The 24,572-nt window shown below is 41.1% G+C and overlaps 1 protein-coding gene across 5 annotated transcripts in view; it reads right to left on the reverse strand.

Moving 5' to 3' along the window:
- Positions 1-2,105: 2,105 nt before the first annotated feature.
- The window catches only part of LOC120955590 (uncharacterized), an 82,849-nt gene continuing 60,382 nt past the window's right edge, over positions 2,106-24,572 (reverse strand). For all 5 annotated transcript variants that reach the window (XM_049609843.1, XM_040376611.2, XM_049609842.1 and 2 more), the window contains 5 exons: positions 20,733-21,007; positions 17,963-18,173; positions 10,750-10,861; positions 4,196-4,815; positions 2,106-3,171 (listed from right to left, as the gene is read on the reverse strand). In XM_049609843.1, coding sequence (XP_049465800.1) covers positions 2,972-3,171; positions 4,196-4,815; positions 10,750-10,861; positions 17,963-18,173; positions 20,733-21,007 — 1,418 coding nt within the window. In that variant the 3' untranslated portion in view covers positions 2,106-2,971. The remainder of the gene's footprint in view (positions 3,172-4,195; positions 4,816-10,749; positions 10,862-17,962; positions 18,174-20,732; positions 21,008-24,572) is intronic.

Below are 24,572 nucleotides of genomic sequence, written 5' to 3' on the forward strand. Positions count from 1 at the left end.
GATGAGTGTGACGCACACTTTCTATTGTTCTTAGAAGTCTTCGAAGATTAACACTTAAATGCGTTACATCGCAGAGTTTGTATGCGTTTCGGGGAAACAAAAAATCTGCTTAAACTATTATGCACGCTTTAGAGGAAATGTTTTCTTCTAATAACAATGATTCGTATGATCCACTGAAAGAATTGTTTATTGCAGACGACCCAAAAGATCTCTGCAGTGGTAGTTTTGGTGACTCTTTTTCTTGGTGTCTTAATTTTCGTACAAAATATTGGCTTACTACGCAATGATTGTTGACAACCCCCTTAGGAACCCTTCTTTTCCCCACTGCCAAATTACGATTTGTCAAAGTATAGTGTAGTAATTAAAAGATCTTTCAAGGCACCAAAGTCAGAAATCATAACCACACCTGCAGCATACTTAGCTAGCTTAAGTTAAGTAAAGGCCAGCTGAGTACCTAAAAGATGCTGTAAAAACTATTTGAATATCTCCAACTGTTGCGGTAGTACTGTCATATTCGACGAGATGACGCTAGGATCAAACATTTAATGGGAGATACTACTGCGTTTTTTTTTGTATGGAGTTTGACAGTTGGCGGATGTAATTATTTCAACAAATCCACACGTCAAACTTGGCTCAAGTATTCATTCTAGATTATTTCAGCAGGCACAATTTCTAACTAAAACCGATTCGTCGCAAGCTTGGTGAGGTTAGCTCATGCAAGAGTTTTGTTTTTTTAAGCAAAAATATTTTTGTCGGAAAAAAATGTTTTAATCGATGGTTAAAATGAATTCAAAGAATTATAACTCATTGAAAATAAAAATTAAATTTTCAATGTATCTTTGATTGTACACAATTGGCGGAACGAAAGCTGTCAAATGGGTGTGAAAAATCCAACCCCGACGATGAATATTGTTCCACGGACAGGATGAAATTTCAGCTTTCCAGTTTAAAATAGAAAGCGGTTATAAATAGAGTATGATTGAGCTACCGAAGGTCCAGCTTTCGGATTAGATTTCAGAGATGAAAGCGGCAATATGTTTGAACAACACGATCAGTCCAGTTAAAATCTTACTTCTACGGGTAGATAAATCCAAAGATCTGACGAATGATTTAAAGGAAATTTATTCTTTTAAAATTAAAAAAAAAGTAAAGTGGAAAGTAATTCACATAATTAATTGAAAGTGTACTCATGAAATTGATGTAACAGTTTACAGGCATAAAACTTATTTTGTAAATCACAAAAAAGAGATGCAATGAACTCTCCCTAATCTGCAGCCTTTGCAATTTGAAAACATTCAGTAATTTGAACATTTTAAACAGTCTCTTCATTTTCAGAACACTTTTGCTCTTCTAATTTGGTGAATTTGAACGTTCTGAAATCTGTATTCCTCTTTTTAAAAAGGGCTACCAGAATGTCGGAATTCAGTTTTCACGTAGTCAGTACTTCAAAATAGTTTCTGTTCACTATTGCTTTACAATATCCTTTTCACTTTAATAGCGCTTTAATTGAAAATAAATATTGAAATTGGAAATAGTAAAAAAATACAACATAAAAACTCGATTCTATAATATAAATTTAGTGTACGTATAATTAATTCAAATAATTGTTAATCCTTCTTCAGCTTGTCCTGACAACACATTACATGAAAAGGAGTGATACACAAAAGTAAGTAAAGCAAATCAAATATTAAAGGAAACAAAAACTAAAACCTGCCATTGCAATGCGACGATTTAAATTTCATACATACTTACCGAGAATGATTGCTTTTCTCAAAAAAGCCACGTGATATCTTTCACATCAAACGGCACAAGCATAAGAAAACAAATCGACAAAAAAGAAAAGAAACGCAGAACAAATATGGACATCAAACGGTTTCTATGGAAGCGCGTTTGCTACTATTCTGCGAAGCAGCAACCCGCCCCACTGAATCGTTTTACAAAAGCTTTCGCTCGCACAAAGCTTACAGGAAGAGAGTTATGTTGATGATTAAAAATTCCTACTAGAGTTTTAAGAAAGAAAAAGCTTGCGCTATAATGGATGTAACATGTTACTCGGAAAAGGAATATTTCAAAGACAGAAAGAAAACACATACACAATTGTTGGCTGTTTGTTGTTGAGAGTATTTTCGTTTTTCCGTTTATTGAGTTCTGAATACTTCCTGTATATGAATAATACTTTTTTCATCCCCGTTTCTAGCCCTCCCATATGCCCCAAACACTATACCACCCACCTCAATCCATTTTACGTACGTATCTGCTCCCACTCAATCAGATAATTCTGTTACCTTCTACACCCGTGCGTGTGAGCTTCTAGCTGCTCTCTCTCTCTCTCTATACACTTCTCCAGAACATTTAAATCCATTTTCCCTTCACCGTATAACATTTTCTCTATCTAATCAGATTCTTATTATATCTTTTTGCATGTGTTTTTTGTTGTTGTTAATTATTCGTAGTTTTCTGTGTCCTTTTTATTCAGCTGCGCTCAAAACACGCAGGAAAGAAAACGAAATCGTTCCGTTGATTTTTCCTTTTTTTTTTGTTAATTTATTCTTTAACTCGGTTGTACGATTTTTTCCACATAAGAAGAAAAAACACACCCTTCTTTGCTTCAGAACTATGTGTATGTGTGAGAGTCTGTGTGGCGCAAAACTGAAACACCAGAACACTACGCGCTGTAACATGCAAGGTGGAATAAAAATACTGTTAGATTTCTATGTCTATGTTTCCTCCACATGTGGCCCACATGGTGTGCGGATAGCTCTTCCCTTTTGAACTATAATACAGCTTTCCATTTCCATTGCCACACACTGCACTTTGAAGCGATCGCTCTGTGTCCAATGTATGCTCTGTACGCCGCAGTTTTTGCAATTTAATTTTTTTCATATAAAACATTTACCCACATTTTCTCTTGCAACCCATTCATCCACATCCCCCCCTAGCATGATGCACCACTTATTAGCGACATTTCGTTTCACCGACGGTGTGCGAACGAACGACCATCGTACATCGGCATCATCCACTTCATCGCAAACAGCAGCAGTAGCAGTGCCGGAACCATCAAGCCGTGGGCCGCAGTAGGACGCTGTGGGTGACTTCCGCTACGGGACGATGGTTTACTGCCGTCGTCCAGCTGGCTGCGGTTGGCGTGCTGCATCGCTGCCGGCTTCTCACCTGCGAAAGCAAACGGGAAGCAAAAATGGTAAAAGAATTTATTTAGCAGAAATTACATTAGCTACTATTTTATTTAACATTGTTACTGTCGCTAAACGATGCAATTTGCATGATGTTGCATCGGTGTGGGGGGAGGAGATTGTGACATCGTTTGACGTACTGTGGCCGAGCTTTCTGTGACCTTTTTGATCCTATATATGTGTGTATGTGTGTGTGTGCTTTTTTGTTCACAAGAAATTTAAAATAGAAAAGCTTTTGCAAACAGAAAGTTACTCGCTCCTTCTCCAGTTTGGGACTGTTTCTTCAGCTTAGCGGAAAGGTTTAAAAATATGCATGTTTTAACATCTGGTTGGAAGTTGGAATATTGCTGAGCTTATGTTACAAAAATGCGCATGTATGCCAATTAAATTGCGACTGGAATGGAATTATGGGATTAGAAAGTTTGCTCACAGCTGATGGGGCAAGGTACAGGAGTTTAATGCGGATAAAGCGTCGAGCTACATGGGATAGGATAACTTTTCTGCAGCGTTTTGTGAAGAAAAATGTTGAAGAAACATGCTTATCATAGAATCACAGGAGAGGTTTGAATGGCTCAAGTTAAAAGTCATTTTTTGAAGTTGGAAAGTGTATCTGTAATTACGGGTATGGTGAACTGGTTGAAAAGAGATGCTTGAAACGTTTGATCAAATTAAATGTAATCCAAAATTAGCCTCAAACTCCAACCAGACCTTAAACCTCAATCAGCTTGTAATTTAAATTCCTGTTTAAACATTAATTTTTTAAAGTTAGTTTCTCTCTAATAGAATTTTTAAATTAATTGTCCAGTTAGTACACCTGCAGCGAACTGCATGGAAATTGCACGTAAAAACGAATTTTTTTTTTAGCAGTCCGTTACATCTTCCTGATTGAATTGTGTAAAACAAGCGACTCATCGTTCTCAACCTGCCTCATGCAACTGGTGTGCATTGTAACGTTTAGCGCTAAAATGCGGCTACCAAACCCCGACAGCCCGCGGAAAACTCACCTTGCAGCACGTGCACGGTGATGCTGGCCGGGCGTGCATTCGATGGAGCGCACGTGTAATTACCGGCGTGCCTTAAGTGGACCTCCTTGATCGTTAGCACGCTCGGTGCCGGTGTCAGGATGTGCGAGTACAGCAACGCTGGTCCGCTGTAATTCATCGCGAGATGATGCTGGTGGTGGTGGTGGTGGTGCTGGTGATGCAGATGCGGATGATTCTGTGGTCGATCCAGTGACGGGTCGGACGACGGTGCTGCGTCCCCGCGCTCGAGCGATAGATCCGTTCGATCCAAATGTTGCTGCAGCTGGTAGGGCGAGGAGGATAGGGCCGCTGCAGCCAAGGACGCCAGCAGCAGCGAGGAGGAGGACGAGGGCGTTAGGAAGGGTTCGGCCGAATCCTGCCCAAGCTGTAGCGAGCGCTGCAGCAACCGGTCGTCGTCCAGCAGATTGTAGCCCTGCTCCTCGGACGAAAGCTCGGGCAGCTCGTGCTGGTCGTCCTCGAGCGGGTGCGGGAACAGGTAAGGGTGAAGATGGGATGGATGGCTGGCGGTGGCCGGCGGTTGGAACGGTGTGACGGAAAATCCGTTCAGCTGATCAAAGTTGACCATATTCTGCTCGTGGTACCTGTGATAAAGGAAAAGAGAGCATTGGGAGGAACGTGTAAAATAAGTTAGTTTAATGAAGCAGAACGATGTGGATCGGGAGGGGTTTTACAGGTAAGTGCAGTAAAGTATGATGAGTTTCAAGGGGAAGCAACTGCAACCGGTTGAAGGTGGTACAAATAAATGGTAATAATTTCAATTTGCTTAGCGGTGGAATGAAGGCGTTGTGGCTTTATAATGCCATTTATGCAACGGTCTTGCTATGAGTGAATAAGAAAGACATACCACAAACAAAACGTTTTATGAATGTTAGTAGTTCTGTTTTGTTTAAGTTTTCTTCAAGCTCTTGATTCTTAAAATGTGTACAAGCAAATCCAAACTTAAAATTGCAGCCTGTGGTTCAGAAATGCCGAATGCATGACAGAACAGCATAGCCGCGATAGGTTCAATTCTAGGATGAACCTAGGTCTTTAAACCACCTTAATTACAGTTAACCAATTGGTCGTTTTGTGTGGCGAATGAGGCCAATTGGCTCAAAGTCGCTATAAAAAAAGACTATCTTTTGTAAAAATGTCAAAAAGAGCAGATAATATACATTGATAATTTCTACATAAATACCTTAAAGACAAGGGTTTCGTTTTCGTTAGAATTCTAAACCTCTATAGTAAACGTACCTATAGTGATGGTAGTACCTATAGTGGTGGTATTGCACTAAAATTCGTTCCATACGATAATTTACAAGTAATCAGGTTATTTAGTTTGTGTCAAATGTTCTTTAGCCTTTATAAAGGGTTTAATAGATAAATGGGGCAAAAAATCCATTATTTTGTGAAATGTGTCAAATTTTTTTCAAAATCCTTAGGATTTCATTATGAAGCTCATATTTCTGTTAACGTACTGAATGACCACATAACCACGCAATTACTAGTTTTCCAACATCACTGTTATGAAATGTTATTGTTTTAATAACATTATTTGCCTTTTGACCATATTTATGCATTTTTTAGTGTTTTTTTACCACTTAGGTACACAAAACAGGCATGTTCCTATAGTGGTTATAGTTATAAAATCAATAAAAACAGGTCATTTTAGATCTTTTCGAGGATATTTTTGACATGTCGATTTTTTTTCACTAAAATAAGCAACAGAAATAAGTTTTCTGTTGGTAATTTGCCAAAAAAAGGACAAAATTCGCTTATTTGGCTGAATTGAAAAATTGACTTCAAATCAAGCACACTCTTCCGGGTGTGGGTTGACGACAGGTGTGATGCAGTACTTTAGTCAAAAGTTACATCAATCAAATTTATACATTGTTTACGATCAAATTACGCAAGAAATCAATATTATGACAGTAATCCTTGCTTCGAAACTAAGTTTCATTGATATTATTCACTGTTTTAGAGATATCTTTGTTTACCACCTCTATAGGAACACAATACGACGACTATTGGAACCAAACCACCATTGCCGGTACAACAAATTCGTCATAAAAATATACTTTTTCCGGAAATATGCTGTGTTTGATGGTAAAAATGCTTGTGATAGCGAAGATAAAACATATTACAATTGCTACGTTTTAAAATATTCACAAATTGACTTTCCTGACAATTTAAATCCATTAAAACACATCTGTATCACTACAAATTGCACCACTTTTGGTACGTTTACCCTAATTGCACATCAGAATAGGAGGAAATGCATTGCTTGAAATGGTTTAAAATTAGTCCCACAATCTGTTTAATATCCTGCAATCTTCATATAAAACACAAAACCCCCCACTTTTCCTATACGCAAATCATTCGTAAAACGAATTAATGTTGCGTAGCTCATGCAATTCTCTGCACTGCAAATCTACCAGCATGCCGGGCGGGCGTCACATGATCGCATGTGCGTCTTATCCTTGTAACGGCTTTTTACTAACCATTCCCAACTACTGCATCGCCGTTCTAACGGCCGATCGATCATAGACCATATGCCCTCGAGATGGCAGCATTCCGGCCTATCGGCCAGACCGAATCTGCCTCATCTGTTCGGTTCGCTCGAACGGTAGCATTCATTCGCAGAAATTTACGACCCAAAGTGCACTGAATAATGTAACCTCACTAACGACGGATGCGTGTAATCGGGGACGATTGTCCCATGTTTTCCGACCGTCTACTCTCAAACGTAACCATCGCGCCGGGTCGATTACCGGGTTACATTGTGTTGTAACGTTGTCTATTGCTGCAAAATTCAATAGTCAGAAAAGAGACAGAGCGAGAAAGAGAGAGAGGGAGAGAATGGAAAGAGGCAATGCACTTCTGCTTGTACCGATGCGGAAAGTAATTATCTTGATCAACGATCTCGCTCACCATCCGGGGTTGTCGGTTTTCGGGGTTTTCGGGATCGTGGTGTGTGCATGCATCGGAGACCACGGAAATTGCACCAAACGTACGTGGTTTGACGATTAGCGGTTTTTGTGGGGGTAATTGTAGCGCACTGGTGGATACACTGTACGTAATTTGGTGGCTTGTGTTTGCTGATCCCTTTGGTTAGGAACGGAATGGAAAAGCTCCATGGTAGAGTGGTACGATTAATTTGATGAAGTTATACATCCTTACGCCGCGGACAATGAGGAGTATGTCGCATTTTTGTATCATGTAACTACTAAAATCATCTGCAATAATAAAGACACTAAACTGTCTGTATCATTTCAAAAATAACAGATGAAATAAATAACCATCTTCATGCAATTTATGTTTTATTCTTCTTCATTTCACGGACTCAATTGCAGCGCGTGCAACGCTTTAATGAAAGAGTATATTCGCAAACAGTTGAGAGCTCTGAATAAACCTAAGCAACAGTTTAATGGCTTTGTGTCCTTCAACCAGTCTTTGCACAACTAAAATAAAAAGTAGGCAAAAAACAACTCACGTCTTGCTTTGAATTTCGCAAAGGACCAAGGTACCAAGGTATCCATTTGCTTGGTACGGTTTCGGGTTTAAAAAAAAATTGCTGCCAGGAGACGTGACAATGCTCGATGTACCACTGGATTCACCTGAACCGTTCTACCAAGAGACAGAATTATGCTCTCTTCAGGAAAGCTCCCCAACAACTACGAACTGACCAAACAAGTCGTGCTTATAGCGCAAATGGTCCAATGAATGCAATGGCTCTTAAATTTTATTCGCTTTACGTGCTGTATGTCTGCCAACGTTGGGTACATTTTTAATTGACCCAAAAATAAACCCGTTAAGCGTTAAGTCTTTTTTATGTATTGTATTTCAGTTGCTACCCCAGGTGACAATCTATTTATTTCGGTAGCTTTGCAAACTTTCTAGTAACTGGAAACTTTCTAGCAAAACCAAAATCTTGTTTCGTTCGAATTACTTGTGCTACTAACTGCCCCGGTGGCGCCTATTCTTGATCAGCTGATCAGTTTTGTCCCTGCTTGTTAAGTGTCCTCTGCCTAACTTATTCCTTATTGGCCCTATTTTTGGTAAGCTATCCGCCCCGCCTTTGGAGATAACTTTTTCTCCCTATTTGTCACAACAGCACCATCTGGTGTTTTCTTTGTAAATTATTTGAGTTGTCCTTGACAGAGGGCTATGTATGATTAATCATTGACACAAAGAAGCTTGTCTAGTTGTGGTCGTTTAAATTCTAGGATAACTGATCAATACCAAATGTGTGGATACAACTAGCAAAATGGAAGAATATGTTTGTTTGGTAAAGCATTTCTTTCGAAAATCGGGATCTAAATATTATGCAAATTAAGGTAAATTCAAACGTTATTAATTTGTTAAGCTTCAACTGTCACAAACCTAACAAGTGACGCTTCCCCTATTGTGCTTTGCACTAGCATTGCCCATTGTAAGTAATCATTGGCCAAAAATATTAAAAATGGATACTTTTTAGCCACTGCTCCCATTGATATTTGCAATAGGATGAAATGCCACTTAAACCCTGAACAAATACTTAAACCGACGGTCATAAAGCTCTTACAAATCCCACCAGCCGAAGAACGGTAGTTGTGCAGCTTGTGCCCCGTGTTCGTGTCATTTGGCTATAGTAGCTGGTCAACATGCTCCATTCAAACGTCTAGACGCCATTAAGACGATAGTTTTACTTTATTATTTATTTAATTTTAAAGCAAGATGGATGGAGCAGGATGACAAAATTACATAGTAATGGATTAAAATCACCAGCAATTTGTGAGTAAGTTCAAAAGAGTGTCAAAGGAAAACTGTTTTCATACTTTCTTAACAGACAATTTCGTTCAAGAACATTGAAAACAATAATTTACATCATTTTATAATTTTCTTTTTGAGTGATGCTAGTTAATAGAACAAACTAAAATATTCTGCCAAAACATATATGTACATCAGCTTTAAAACGGTGTTTTACCTGTCTTACAAGTATGATTTTATCATAACTTTCCAAAAAAATAGGAAAACTTAATTATCAGATCACTTAATCCCTTCCTTATGCTAACACTCCAAGCATGACTGTTCTTAGTAACTCTTTATCCATTTACAGTACAGCACCACACATTTTAAGGAATCACTTAACTTATAACAGTACCTGTTAGCAAACTTAAAAGCATCACACACACATACCACCACAATCCTGTCTTTATACATATCAGCAAAGTGGTTTAGTGCATTTGACTGATTCGCCTGAAAGTTCTGCATAATGCTTGACTGAACCCGAACCAGACAACGGGGAAGACAGGTAGAACTAGGCCACAACACACAGTATGTATTCCCACCAGTGGTCAAGGTTAGGGACGAAGGTAAGCGTTGGTTTAAGTTTATGGTACTTATTCTGACACATCCGAGAAGTGTGACTAACGAGGTTCATCCACTTAGCAACAGCAAAGTACAATAGAAAACCATCTGCACAGAAAGTTCAATCTTGTTCAATGCATAAAAGGTTTTATAACTTCAACATACTACCCTTACACATTGGTTGATATTTGGCAACATTACTGCCACCAATCATCAATTTTCCCCCAGACAGGCTTTGTGTTCAATAATGTCAGTTTGCGAAACGTTAAATTTGCAACTTAACAGCGCGCTTACTTATCATGACACGCCCATACCCGCAGCGAGGTATAATTAAGTAAGTGATCCCTGTTTCCAACGTTCAGTTGATGCTGCATTTACCCCGGTTGGATAAAAAATGATTTGTACCGTCGAATCGAACCGGTACGTGGGTTGTACCATCAGCCTCCGTTCCACCCAATTCGAGTGTCACGTTACTCTCTGCAAGTTGGTTGGCCTTACGAGGAGGAGTGATACACAGTACCGACAGGGCAAGGCCATATCATGAATCCCTCATTAATACCTGTCGCACATATTTATTTCCCGCCTGCGCGCGGATGATCGGGCGAATGGGTTGCTGTTGTTGTGAGCAAGGCCGAGTTTCCGTGCACACCGTCGTCCGATAAGCGGTGAGCCAACACCGACACGCAAAACGAGTGGGCTTTAAAAAGCTATTTGTCACGGGATGGTTGTGTAATTTTGGTTTGTATTTTTGTGTAACCCCTCATAAGTAGCGAGGAGAAGCAGATGGGTAAAAGTGGAAGAAAGAGAGCAATAAAAATGCAAACTGTATTGACTGCTGCTGCACAGTAGTTATGAGTACCTGGGTCATTTTTTCCGGAACCGTATCGGCAACATAATGCCTCCGGGGAAGGATTATCTTTCTCCGTATTATGGGTGTCGTTTGTTTACGATCGTCGTTTGAATGATATAAAATTGAAGCTTTTGCGCAATTTAAAAAACAAAGAAAAACACTTTTCAAAAGCTCTTTTTCATGATATATGTAGAAGTTGTCACAAAAAAAGCCTCTGTTCTGTACATTTCGCTATCCTTATTATGCTTGTTGCAACCAATTTCCATACGATTTCGGTTCGCGCTTGGTAAGCAACTTTGCTCACAGCGCAAAATGAAGTAAATTATTCAATACTCACCAGAACACGAACGTGGGATTCTCGGTAGCGCTCTGTAATTTGCACTCCAGCCGCAGGGTGGATCCTTCGTCAATGTGTAGATCGGGTGCGCCGACTATCTCTGCTACCGCTTCTGCAAAATACATCAAAATACGGGAAGACGGGGTAAGAAATAAGAAAGTCAGATGGTAAAGACGCAGTCAGGCGCACAAGTCCGCTCGCCCGACTCGGTTTACGCTAGCCGTGTGAGCCGGATGGATTCTAGCTCATCCAGGAAGCAAGGTTTGTGCACAGCTTAAGCTTGCACATAAAATGTATCCCTTTTCTGCATTCGCATTCGCAGCGTTTCACGGCGTTTGCGTTCGAGTGTTTTCTCCGTTTCAGATACTCCCACCAGATACCAGCTCATATACACAGGCGAGTGGCTCGTATTTCCCGAGGCACCGGATGAGAACTTGGGGCTTGCTGGTTTACTGCCTGCTAATATGTTTCAGTTGTTTCAGCTTCCCCGGCATTCCGGGATTCTGACTATGTATGTGTGTGTATGTGTGTGAATAAGCATTAGAGCTGCTCCACGGTAAAGCTCGTTTTGTACGACTTCATTGTGCCCGGTTCCGTTGCCGGTGATACGAATGTTTGAAAGATAGTGAGTTTTGGTGTACCACTTCGCGCTCAATGCTGAATTGAATTGCAATTGTCAGCAACATGACGAGTGTGTTTTATTTTTAGCGTACCTTTTTTTGTTGTTGCCCATGGGAACTGTTAGGGAAAGGGAATGTAACATCAGAAGCTAGAATGGAACGGGCTTTGTTGAGCGGTGTAAAAGAAAGGATCAACAGTTGAGCATCGTTCTGGGTTTAGTATGCATTATTTCATCGGCAAGCATTTGTATTAGGAAGGAAGATTTACAGCTATAAGATTTAAGCTGTTTTTTTCTCATTTATTTTAGATAGAATTTTTTACTGTTTTTCTTGTAATTTAAAAACAAATTCAATGTGAGGCATACGTATTGATTGGTACAGGGTTTTCCGAATCAAATTCCAATGTATACAACATTTTTCATTGCTTGCGAAATGTTTTTCAACCGCTGTCAAATGTTTTATTTGCATCACAATAAAATTTCAAGTCTTCCACATGATGTTCAACACGTTTCAAGCTGGATTGAGTTTGACACAGAAATCATGTGTAAAAATTGAAACTTAATTTTGAAACAAATACACCATTTGACAGCTGTTGAAAAACATCTTGAAGGCGGTGAATAATTGTGTGCACATTCCAAAGCATAGTTTGAAAAATCCTGTACGAATAGTAATGATTTATTTCACATTTAGGAAATTTCATCTTGATATATCTCGGGTTGAGAATTCCTCGATCAACCTTCGTGCTGGGCACTTTCGCAGGGTCTACATTAGTGTAACCACTTAGCACATCATGTCATCATGTCAATCCACCATTGTCCTGACCCATTCGCAGGCCTCATTTTTCTGGGCTATTCTGGGATAGAACTTTGTTCTATCGATCTGACCTTTAATTCCTATTTCGGGCTAATTCTGAACCAATTTTGGGGCCTCTAACCTGGTCCCACTTTGCGTCAGCCGTCATCGCCTAACCAGTTACGTTCTCAATTATGCATCGAGAATTGTTTTTACCACACTCAGCATTTACTCAGTTGATGTACGCGGCATGTGGTTTCGATGGACTGTAAAACTGATTTTCGCTGAGCTTTGATCAAATTTTGCTTCCATCAACAGAAAAAGGCTCACAAAAAATAACAACAACAAAAATCCCCATAAAGCATGGATGCGGTAACTGCTGCTGCTGACAGGCTGCCACGTTACCAGATATAATTGCAACCAACCGGGGGGTAGTACAATAGAAATTCACAACACCAAAACAGACACGTGTGTAACGCGAACGATGTTCAAAATTATTAGACGTACAAGTTCTAAAAATAATTTAAATCCTTGCATGAACAAAGCCGTACAGCAGCGGCAAAGGGAACAAGCTATTACAGATTCTCCGAAGCAGCAAACTTTTCGGCCCATTTCACTGCAAAATTCCATGCAGCGGGCTTTATTTGCAATCACACTCCACCGCGTGCGCGAGCGCTCGAAATGTTGCTAAATTCTTCCCATGCTCGAAGTAGTAGAAGTTAAAAAGCATTCGGAAATGTCAACCGAGCGGCATTGGGCAATAGGTAAAGCCCGTGCCTGTTCGAAAGAACAACAATGGCAACACACATTGATACAGCTTACGAGATGAAATCCATTTCCCTGCACGCTGCTTTCATCTCGTGGGAAAATGTATCGCTTTCAAATCGTCTTCGGCTACCGAACCGACCGAAGAAGCTTGTTTGCTTGCATGGGAAAAGTTTCAATTACGCGCCAACCGAGAGCGAGAGAGAGAGAGCGGCGAAGGGATGATGTTTGGAAGAAGAAAAAACTAGAGCAGAAACCTAACATCCCTAATACGGTACGATCCCAGCACGTACGTGTGAGTGTGCATGTGTGCGTGTACGTTAGCTTGTTACCCGCTTTTCAATGGTAAAGGTTAAATTTGGTTGCAGATTGTAAATAATTTAATTAAAATATACGCTTGACGTGAGCGCTTGGTAAGCTTTTCCCGTCCAACGACAGCGTACAACGACGGCGCACGGCACGTTACGGTTAAGGAAGCACGCAAGCACACCGGTCGACCGGTGCCGGCTAGAATGGCTTCGGCAACTTGCCATGTATCCGGTCCGAACGGGTAGGAAAGCTTTTCCTTCTTTCTGATACATGGACACACACACACACACACTGGGAACGGCAGCGGTAGCGCTGGATTCGATGCGATTTCATCAGGCTTTAATGAAAACTCAATTTCCCAGAACACCTACTCGTGCGTGGAACGTTCCCCTGTACACGTTAAATACTTGAAAAATACTCCTTACGACGATGTAGCCAAGATGTATGGAGGTCTTTCTACTGGTGCCTTGGGTGTACCACCTTTCGCGGGTAGAAACAGGATCGCCCCACCATCGCCACTACGCACAGAACTCACTCACAGGTGTGGGAATTTTCTTTTATTTCCCCCCCCCCCCCCCCCCCCTCCGACGGGGGGTTTTGTACCCAATTGGTCCATAAACAGGATCCGTTTTAAATTCCGCCCAGCTCGGGTGTGGAATGAACCCCTCCGGTTCGTGCAATTTGTAAGCGGAGTTACATTCTACCCGGTTTTGGTTTGGCGAAACGTTCCACCGCGTCAACGCGCAGTGCTGTTTGGTGGGAATGATTGAGTAACTTTAGCGGTTCGGGAGGGGGTGGACTACATTGATGGGGTTTTTAGGTGAAATTCAGATGATGGCAAACAGAAGAGAGCGAAAAAAACAACCTCCACCATAAGATCGCATGGATGGACGTGCTGTGAAGTCAGCGCGTACCTGGAGTGTTACCGGTGGAGCAGCTTTTGGGTCGGCAAATTTGCTGACAGATTGCTAGTTCCCGGTATTTCAGACCCCCTGTCTAGCTTTTCAGACGCTGTAAGCGGTGATTGAAAGTTGATCGCCGGGGAAATATGAATAAATGGAATTTTCATTTTCAGAGAAATTAAACAACACGTTCACTGGAATGCGAAGCGTTAAGTTCCCGCTTGTTTTTTTGTTCGAGAGATAGGGGAAAAAAATTAACGTTTGAATTATTCAGGGGATTGTTTCCGTTTTGATTTGCTTTATAGTTCTGGGACAGTCGGTGAAACGATTACCAGTAAATGTAATATACTAGTATAAGGGCTTGTTTAGGCGAGTTACTACGAGAGCGGGAACAGTTGTTTCGTGGAACAGTTGTGAACTTTCGTCAAATTCGTAAAATTGGTTCGTTCAACGTTCAAATGTTTGAGCTTAATATTTGTTTGAACAGGATTTGCGGATGATGCCGCGCTGAAATTTGAAATTTCAACCAAAAATGCACTCGTTATATTGCTATCTATGGTTCTGTTCCTGTTAATAGTAAATGATTCCATATAAAGTCATTTTTAAATTTCGGTACAAAACGATTACAACCGCATTCAACGTTTGATTCATTTGACTTAATCAGGACGCCATAATCATGCCATTAGTGGTATTATGATATACTTTTTGTTTATTTGTTGATTTATTTATCTCTTCTCTATAATAAAATTCTAGCAAAGGCTGATAAGCGTTACTTTCTAGCTGATGGTTGAATGCTTTTCATTTAGTTTACAACCGATTTGGTTATGGAAAACGCAACGCCGACTTAGTTTTTTGTTTTTTTTTGTTTTGAAAATACAAATTTCTATGATGATACAAATTTCAGTTCGAATTCGATACTTGAACGCTTTTTAGTTCAACAGTCGATAGTTTGATTACAGTTAAATGAAAAAGCATGCGTTTTTTGTGGAAAAACGGTGATCGAAAAATTAACAAAAATCTCCAACTAAAAAACACATATACAATAGTTGGCAGGCAATCGTAGTTCAACCAGTGCGCTCAGACTGGATATGCATGTATGAGTGGTGTTTAGAGTTTTTTCCATATATTGACCTATTTTTGCTGAAGCATAGCTAAAAAATGTCATCTACGACGTGTGAGGAATGTTTTCCAATAAGTGGTCGAATGAGCTGCCCAGGAAGCCTCAACGTCAAAAGACATGCGTCTTAATTTAGGTGGCGATAGTACCGCCAATGGAAAAAAACAAATAGGAAAACCACTGGAATGAATAGTTCCATGAATGAAACAGATACAGGTACTATTTTTGGCAACGAATTAAAAACGCAACAGGCTCAGGGTCTGGAATAGGGTCTGGATCTGTTCCAGGAGCGATATGCAATCTTAATCAATTCAAAGACCAGTATGGGTTTAGGATCAGTTCCAGTTCCGGTATGTACCGGTATGTATGTGTATATAGTTATGTTACACGCATAGGGTGTAATTCTTCGCATAGCTATACGTTACAGGATACGTATGGGATCAGGATCAGTTCCAGGACCAGTATGAGCTCAATTCTGGTATGGTTTTAGAATCAATTCCAGCACCGGTACGGCTTTGGGAGCAGTTCCAGGACCGCTATAGGGTCAAGATCCTGGAAATTCCAGAGCAGGTTCCAGCATCGGTATGAATACTGCAAATTTTCAGAATCAACATATTTTCAGAATCAGTCCCAGGATCGGTATGGAGTTTGATTCAGTTTCTCTATATGTGTCCCCTGAAGTAAAAAATCACATGGAAGTTATGAAATACCCCAGAAATGATGTTGCATAAACCTGTAACCGGACCAAATTAACTAGTTTCTATAAAATTGTAGGATGCATCACATATGAAATACGATTATTCATAAATTAAATTGAGCGTTACTCACGAATTTTTATGGATCGTTTGTATGGCTTTTTAATGATAAGATTCCAATAAATCATGGAAACGTCATCCAAAGGAATTATCTATTGGATATGGAGAAATAATCGTAAGATAATCCCAAAAAAAACGATAATAAAAAAGCAATAAATTGAAGGGAAACCCTTTTCCCAATTACTACAGGGATGTTCATAAATACAACAGCAAAAAGCACACTCGTCCTTTTTTCCTATGACACAAGAGTGAAGAAACTACTAATTTTATTCTCTCTCTCTCTCTCTCTCTCTCTCTCTCTCTCTCTCTCTCTCTCTCTCTCTCTCTCTCTCTCTCTCTTTCTCTGCAAATCGCCCTAAATTTGAAAATAATATAAAAATCTGAAATCTTTTACATTTCAGCAATGTTTAAATGTACATGATAAAACACAGATAGAACCTCTTTGGGCATGAATGATGCTTTGAATTCCCGATCGTGCATCTTCAACCATCCCTTCCCGATGTCACATCACATCGCACATTTTCGTACAATACCGCGCACGGTTGACCTTTTATGAAAAGGTTTTCAAATTTGGGATTGACCTCACACATTGTTTGCATTGCATAAAAGCATGCAATACACACACACACTACACTAGTTAGATTAAAAATTCTGACCACAAAATACCGGCTCATTGAAGGGAGTTCATTTGGCGGCATTAAAGGCATGCCCATCGCATCAGCATTTTTAACCAATATTACCCGTGTCCCGTGTCGAAGGGGCTTAGTTAGTTCGAAAGGGTAAGGCCAACACCTTTCTCCCAAGCTCACGATCGAGTTAGCGACGAAAGGAGCAACATTTCCGTCCGTTTTTGTTATTATTCCCATTGGCGGATATAAAGAGTATCATCTGAAATTTGTTTGCTTACGCGTTTGCCTTTTCGCTCCACACTTTTTTGGCCGGCTTACGGGCCGGATCGCAAAAGGGCTGTTTTTTTTGGCTGTTCCATCCGCAATCTAATTTGCCAGCTCGAAATGGGAGCGTATTTTCAAAGGGCTTGCAAAAGGATTGCGCAGGAATTCCTGACACAGATTCAGGAGAATAAATATAAGTGAGCTGGAGAAGAAAAAAAGGTGTGCAAACAAACAAACATATGCAAAAAACCGAGCCCAATATCGACCACCGGAAATGGTCGGAAAAGAATAAGTAGCGAAAATGTTAAAACTAAACTTCCACGTTAGTGTTGTACAGCCAGCGAAGGATGTTGCTCGTGGAGACGGTCACCGTAAAAAAGCAAGCTACAAATACGAGCAGTTTTTCCAAACATGAAAATCCATTCCGATCGAGCACCTGACGCAAAGACGGGAAACAAACATTGAAAGCGGAGGTGGGACAGATTATTTACCCTATCCGCTGAGCTGTATCCTCTCCCTTGGGAAAGGAGATAGAGTGAGCGAGGACGAGGATTCCTATTGTCCTTGTGCCGTTTTCTTACCGGCAATATCGCCCGCCCTATCTTCTTAGGAAAGCTATCGTGCCCGACTAGTGTGGATTTGTGTCATCGAAGGAATTTTTCATGAGAGGTTTATCTTTTGCGCCGGTTCCTTCAGCCACCCGTCCCCCCGTCCCCCCCAGGAGACCAACGCAGGATTGCACTCGTTTTCCCATTTACTAGGCCATATTTTCTTATGCCCCGTATGCCGTTGTATTGAAATAAAAATCCTGCCAAAGTGGCTCCCCGTGTACCCGTGTACCGCTTTTATTGGAAAATCATGCCCAACCTCACCGTCCGCGTATCGACAAACCGTTTGTGTCGTTTTGCGCTGTACAAATGGCGCTGTTCCGGTGTGTCTGTGTGCGTACAGGCAAGAGCAAGAGCCCTCGACAGAATCGACTACACGTGCCCATACATACCTACGACTTTAAGCTCGACAAATACCGACTGAACGGGATGAACGGACAGCTGGCACTCGTACAGGCCCTCGTCCTCGGTGCGCACCGACTTGATCCGCAGTGCCCAGTGGCCCAAGTGGCGCAAATGCTCGACCAGAAACCGTTCGTCGCTGCTGTACGTGGCGAGCCCGACCGTGAGCAGCTGGAAGTCCTGCCGCCGGATCCACGATACCTGCCGGAAGAAGACGATAAAAAAAAACACACATTGGGTTGTTAGATTGCTTTCAGTGGTGGAATGTGACCGTAGTGGTCCTGTAGGAAGTGAGCAGGTATTCGTTTTCCACCTGACGCTGTTTTATTTTCATCTCGCTGGTGTACCTATGTTTTGTCTCCTGCCGATTGGGCAAGGGGACCGTCGAGTGGACTAATCGCTTTTCCAATAAAAACGAAGCTTTTAAAGGTAGAAGGAAACATAGCGCAACGAACCGTAGGGCCATTTTGGGTTTAATGAAAGGGTACGCAAGAAGGTTGCTATTTAATTTAATGAAACGATAAATTAATTGTTTTTGTTTTTAAAGTTTAAAAAGGTAAACAATTGATGACGAAGGGTAAGAAAAAGGATTCTAAATGAAGAAGAACATTAAACAGAACCCTTAAAAATGCAACGCAGCTATAGTACGAGTTTGATAAGCTTTCAAATACGGAGGAGCGCAATACAACCGACTAGATTGAATTAGCTATAAATTAATCGGAAATAAATAATATAAATGAATCAAACTAAGGCTCGCGGCTTGAATGCGGTCTTCAAGATCCTATAAAGTGGTTCGCGATGGTATGTTTTGTGAATTTCAATAAAAAGTATCACATTTTTAAACCGTCAATTTTGCTACAATATTAAAAGGCTGTTAAAATTTAATTTATCTTACGAATGTTTGCTTTTTCTGCTGCGAATGTTCACCGTTTAGCTAAAAGCAATGTCCAAATAGCGCTTAACAACGTTGTTTGCGATGCAAGTTTGAGTTCGTATCGCGTATTCGCGGACCCCTGAGTTAAGCTATAATTTCTGGCATCTTTATCTAATTTCTTGGACTTTACAGACGCTCTGGACATATTTAGTGCCATATCACCTGATATAGTCAGTCCTTGCTACGTGCGGACGGTCCATATGAGACTTGAACCCATAGCGGGCATGTTATATCTCTTCTAGATCTAAAGGCTTAAGGTTTCATTGGCATTGCTGGGAAATGTAAGCTAAAATTTCGATTTTTAAGTTAAATTGTAAGTTTTTATGGAAGAATTTTTTAAACATTTCATGAAACTACTTTAATGTTATGCGTACTTGACATGATGAGCGAACAAAATATTTTTAATTGTATTTTAAACACTCAAAGCGATTGAAACTGTGGTTATATGTGGATGCATCAATTTTCAAGTTTTTCTTATCGATATTCAGAGTTTCTAAGCAATCTGAGAGCCATCCAGCTTATAACAAATGTTACAAAAAGCTTTTGGGAACATTTTATTCTATTTTTTTGTATTGGGAATGTATTTAATAAAAAATCAAAAACAAGCTCAAAAGTTCAAGATCTCAACTAACTTGTCATCACTATAAAAATTCCACTAAATTTTCTACGCTAATTTCTACGCTGAATTCCTAAGCTGAATTGCTCCGCTATTTCCTACGCTAATTCATACACTATTTCTACGCTGCACATTGTATCGGTTCGGACCAGGACCAGGTTTAAGTATCGTTCCGCATTCGAAACAGTTCCATGTACTGTTTTAGGAAATGAATGAAATGAATGAAACTATATGGGTTCATGATAGGTTCTATGACCGATATGGGTTCATTATAGGTTCCAGGGTCGTTATAGGTTCATGATCGGTTCCAGGTCTGGCATTCGGTAATATGCAATTTTCAACCAGAATATGTAAAGGATTTGTGTCAGGACCTGTTTGGTTTTTAGATGTTAGGTCTCTTAAGGGATCGTCATGAGTACCTCATTTAAATTAAGTTCTGATGCCATTTATTTCAGCGTAAAGAACATCTTTGAAATTAGTTTGAGCAGCCCTGTAATCTGTCTAAATTAACTAGTGGTGTTAAAAGACTGTAAAGTAGCTAAATAGCTTAACGCAATAAGGCAATAAATGGAGCCATTGTCTATGGAAAATTGTTTTGAAAAAAAGATTTTGGTAAAACGAATGTAAACTGAATTTAAAATGAAGGATTTAAAACATATACAATATATACCAAAGGCAGCCCTTGGAATGAGAACTTGAACCTTATAAATTAGCCCAAATTTTGTAAAAAAAAACACTGAGATTATTAATAGTTCTTGATCATATCATACACAAAACAATTCAAATAACCAACAAAAAAATCATCAAAGCGAATAGACAACCATATAATATACTAAGTTAATTTAATTAATTACTCTTTCAACCGTAATCTAAGTAAAAAATATGTTATTTGTATCCTTTTCTAACCAAAAACAAACAGACCGTTCCTAAACGATCCCCATTAAACGATCCGACCACATTAAAGGAAACGGATTACACGCCCACCATCGTAGCTCGTAGCTTAGCCTCGTAAGTAGTGTATATTATTTCAGAGAAAACACACTGCCTTATCAACTGCCCTTATTGGCAAAGATATTGTTTACGTTGTCTGTATCCCTTCCCGTGACGCCCTTTTTGTACCCCTTTCTTTCCACCCAGTTCCTTCCTTCCCAGGGAAGGTTAAAAGCCCCAAAAAAAACAAGGTGTATAGCGAAGCGAAATTTCAACTCACCAGGGCGGAAGATTGGCTGATGACGGTGCACGGTAGCAGGGCCGTGCCGCCCCGTTGTGCGGTGACTTTTGTGTTGTTTTGGGTGGCAAAATACATCGCTGCCGGAAATGGCGATACCGAGGGAGCGTCCGATGCGGCCGGCTGTTGATGGTGGTGCTGCTGCTGCTGCCGATGCTGATGTGGATGGTGATGTGCGTGATGATGATGTGCACGTGGTGGATGGTGGTCGTCGCTGTCGGTATCTTGTACCGTTTGGCGTTGTGAAGAGGTGAAATCTGCAAAAAAAAAAATTAAACCATTGGTACGGTGGATAGGGGAGAGAAAGGAAGATAGAAAGCCATCAGTAGGGGTACAGCATTTGAGGTGAATTTTTGTGATGGATTTTTGGATGTTGCCAACAGTGGAAAAACAACCGCAACAACTGTGCGCGGGGACGGTGGTGGACCAGCAGCACGCGAGCATAAAATTAATGTACTACATTTCCGTGTTCGTGCCTACGACTTCCCTGTGTCCCCTGTGTTTGTGTCTGCAGTGTGCAAGACATAGCGAGCCGGAAAAATAAACCCACCACCCACTTACTGGGCACGCACTGGGAGGTGAAGATAAGAGGGCGAGAGTCACCTTCCCATTTCATCCTGCGTGTTGCGCTGCGATGATTGATTGCATTCGGAGGTCGGTATTAATTTATTTCGTGTATTTATCGTACCCTGTCTATACACTGGCAAATTCCTGCCCCCCCACCCCCCCCTCTCTCTCTCTCTCTCTCTCTCTCTCTCTCTCTCTCTCTCTTGTTTGTTTTCTCTTCAGCTTCCCACTTTTTGGCCGTAATGCCGCTTTTCGTCGCAGTCATAGTTGTTGTTGTTGTTACCATCGCCCGCCCACCGATGACCTGCAGGCCTTGCTTGATCGTCTTTGTTGATGTTTACTTACGCGCATCCCGCCACCGGAAACAGTTTGGGACGGTTGCGGTTGTGAAGGATATGGGCGGTATCTCGTATTGTTATCACTAAGCCTTCCCCAACCCAACCAGCCCCATCCATCTTGGAGTGAAGAAAAATAAACCAAAACCGTACCGACCACCGGCACCACCGCACTGCGTCCTACAACAATGGTTCGACTTTATGATATTTCACAGCGATCCCTCCCAGTGGTTGATTTCCCACGCCCTTCAGTTCCCCTCATTCGTCCATTGAAAAGCCTCCCATAGACGATGGAGGTGGTGGTTTGTGGACGCGGGAAGAATAAAACTCCATCAGAGCTTGTGAAGTGTATTGCTCTTTCTTGTCAGCAGTCGTCAGCAGTTCTCACCCGATATGACGGCAGCACGGCTCATCTTTTGCCACAGCACTTTGCTGGCCAAACCCCCAGCTATTGCCAGCCTTCTTGGGGGGGGTGGTCATTTTTTTTTGTTATTATCGTCGTCGTCGTCTTCTGCTTCTTTCTTTTCCTTTCCTTTCGCACAGCAATAGCGCCAACACTCTTAATGTACCGACGACTGTAAACGAACCGAACAAATGGAGGAATCTTGTTTTTTTTTTCTCCTGCGCAAAGGAGTTGTTGAAGAACGTTGACGAACGGAAAGAGAAGGGAGGGCAAAAAGCAACAAAAAATGTAACGCAACAGCAACAGCAAAAAAGGGCGGTAAGCTTTGTCAAACTCCAAAACTTGTCAAGTGCGGAGTGGGGGCTGTGATTTCGGTGGAAATGAAACAGTTGGCCCCGTCCCGCCACCGCCCGATTGCTAGAAGATGGTGGCGAAAGGGGGGGGGGGGGGAGAGGAAAAAAGCACAAACCGCCAGCATTTCTTATCCGCTGATGGATGTTGTTGTTTTGTGTGGGGAAAAGTGTTTTTTTTTGTTTTGCTTCAGTCCTTCCCAGCCGCTTGGTTTTTAATGTTATGCTGACTGTGGTGGTTTTTGAAATAACCTCAAATGTATTTTTCAAGCAAAAAAAAAAACAAGAGTGTCAGCGAGTGTAGGAGGGTGGGTTGTAATGCCCTTCCTGTGCGCCAGCAATTGTCAACATTCAGCTGTCAGGAGAAAAGATACAAACCGAACGTCAGAGTTGGCTTTGGGTGTTGAAAGAAAGAAGAGAAGGATAGCAAGAGAAAAAAAGATCCCATCTTGAAGGAATGAAAGGGGCAAAGCGATTGTTGTTAAACTGTATCGTGTGTTGTACTGTGTGCGCTGTACCGAGCGAGCAGCGAGCTAATGGATCATACGAATCACTTAAGAGAGTGTGCACAGCATTCGCATTTATTGCGGCGTTGATGGAAGCTTTCCAAGCTTCTCGCGGGGCAAAAAGCAAGACGCAGGAAGAAGCCCAAAAGACGCCCCCAAGAGCGTAGATTTATTATTCGCTAAACGCCCAAGCACCGAACGTATTGTGCCTGTGGGCGGGAGGGGGGTTTATCCGGGAGGGAATGCAAGAACTGCGGCGACACGGGGAGAGGCGACTAAACCGATCCATTATTTTAATTAAATTGAGTTTGTGTGTAAATACTCTGTGGCACCGCAGCGAGCTGATAATTGTGGTGAGATGAATGTTAATGGATATCACTTGTAGAACTAATTTGAATGTTTGTGCGATGAGTGGGAGAGCTGTAAACTGATTCCACTTCCTAGCAATAGCAATGATTTGTGCGGCAAAGTGGGAACAATATTTTTATAACAGCTGGCAAACGGAAAGTGGGCGGTGGAAGTGTGTTTTGCTGCAAGGATTCCAGATTTACGTGTTTTTTTGCTATTAAGCTGTGAGGGTCGGTTTCATTGAGTTACACTGCTGTCAATCAATTTCACGTTTGATGAGTTAAGCTATCAAGCAGCAATATTTGAATGAATGTTTTCAGTAACCAGAAATAATTTAGCTTAATGCTAAGCAGCGGTCTTGGAATGCTTTCCAATTATAGAATATGTCGTTGACAGGAATATTTTCTTTGCGTGGAAAATGAAGCTACCGTTCTACATCACTCTTCGCAAAATTTTGCATGCTTTAGCTGGTAGGACATTGTGTGGGTGTGCAACAAGGTCTTCCGTAACCTTTTGAGATGCATATTTTAACACTGCGTGGCTGCGTGTAAATATTCAAAGAAATGAGGCTGAGAAAAGGTTACGAGAAAAAGGCAGCTTAAGCATTCATACAAGTTCCACAAACCTATTTGAATGGTTCTGAATCATGTAACTAAATTTGAAGCAATTTACTAATAATAGATACAGAACACATAATATTTAGTGAATTTAGTGCACGCTTGACTTCTTCTTTCTCCAGGTCCATGTCTGCCTCTGTACCTCTAGTGGGGCTTGGCTTTCAGTGAGACTTACTGATTACATATAGCGGGATAGTCAGTCCTACATCCCGAAGTCTCGGGGTCTCGAAAAGCCCCGAAAAAACAGGGACCTACTCCCCGCTTACAAGTAGATTCGGTAGTTTAGAATTCGCCATAAATTTTCTCGCTCGCCACTTCAGAAAGGCTTACTAGCTTACAGTGGGACTCCGCTCAGGACCTCTTCTCGTGTTAATCCGCCACTGGCTTGAACCCATGACGGGCATGTTCATGTCGTACGAGTTAACGACTGTACCATCAGACCAGCCCGCTTGACGCTTCATTGAAATAAATGATTATTAACGCATTAAGCACGTTTGCCGCATTGAGCACAACTCATTCTCTCTTCTAAAATATCCAAAAGCTCTTGGGAATTTAGAACGATGAAAGTTTTTTTTAGGATCTCTTAGAAAGCAATACATAAACATTTGAAGAGAAAACAAACAAATACAGCAATACGATCTAGATGCTAGAGTTAATTCCTATTCGAGCTATGTTAGCAATGCTTTACAGCAGGGG

This window comes from Anopheles coluzzii, chromosome 3, assembly GCF_943734685.1.
Source record: "Anopheles coluzzii chromosome 3, AcolN3, whole genome shotgun sequence".
Classification (NCBI taxonomy): Eukaryota; Metazoa; Arthropoda; class Insecta; order Diptera; family Culicidae; genus Anopheles; species Anopheles coluzzii.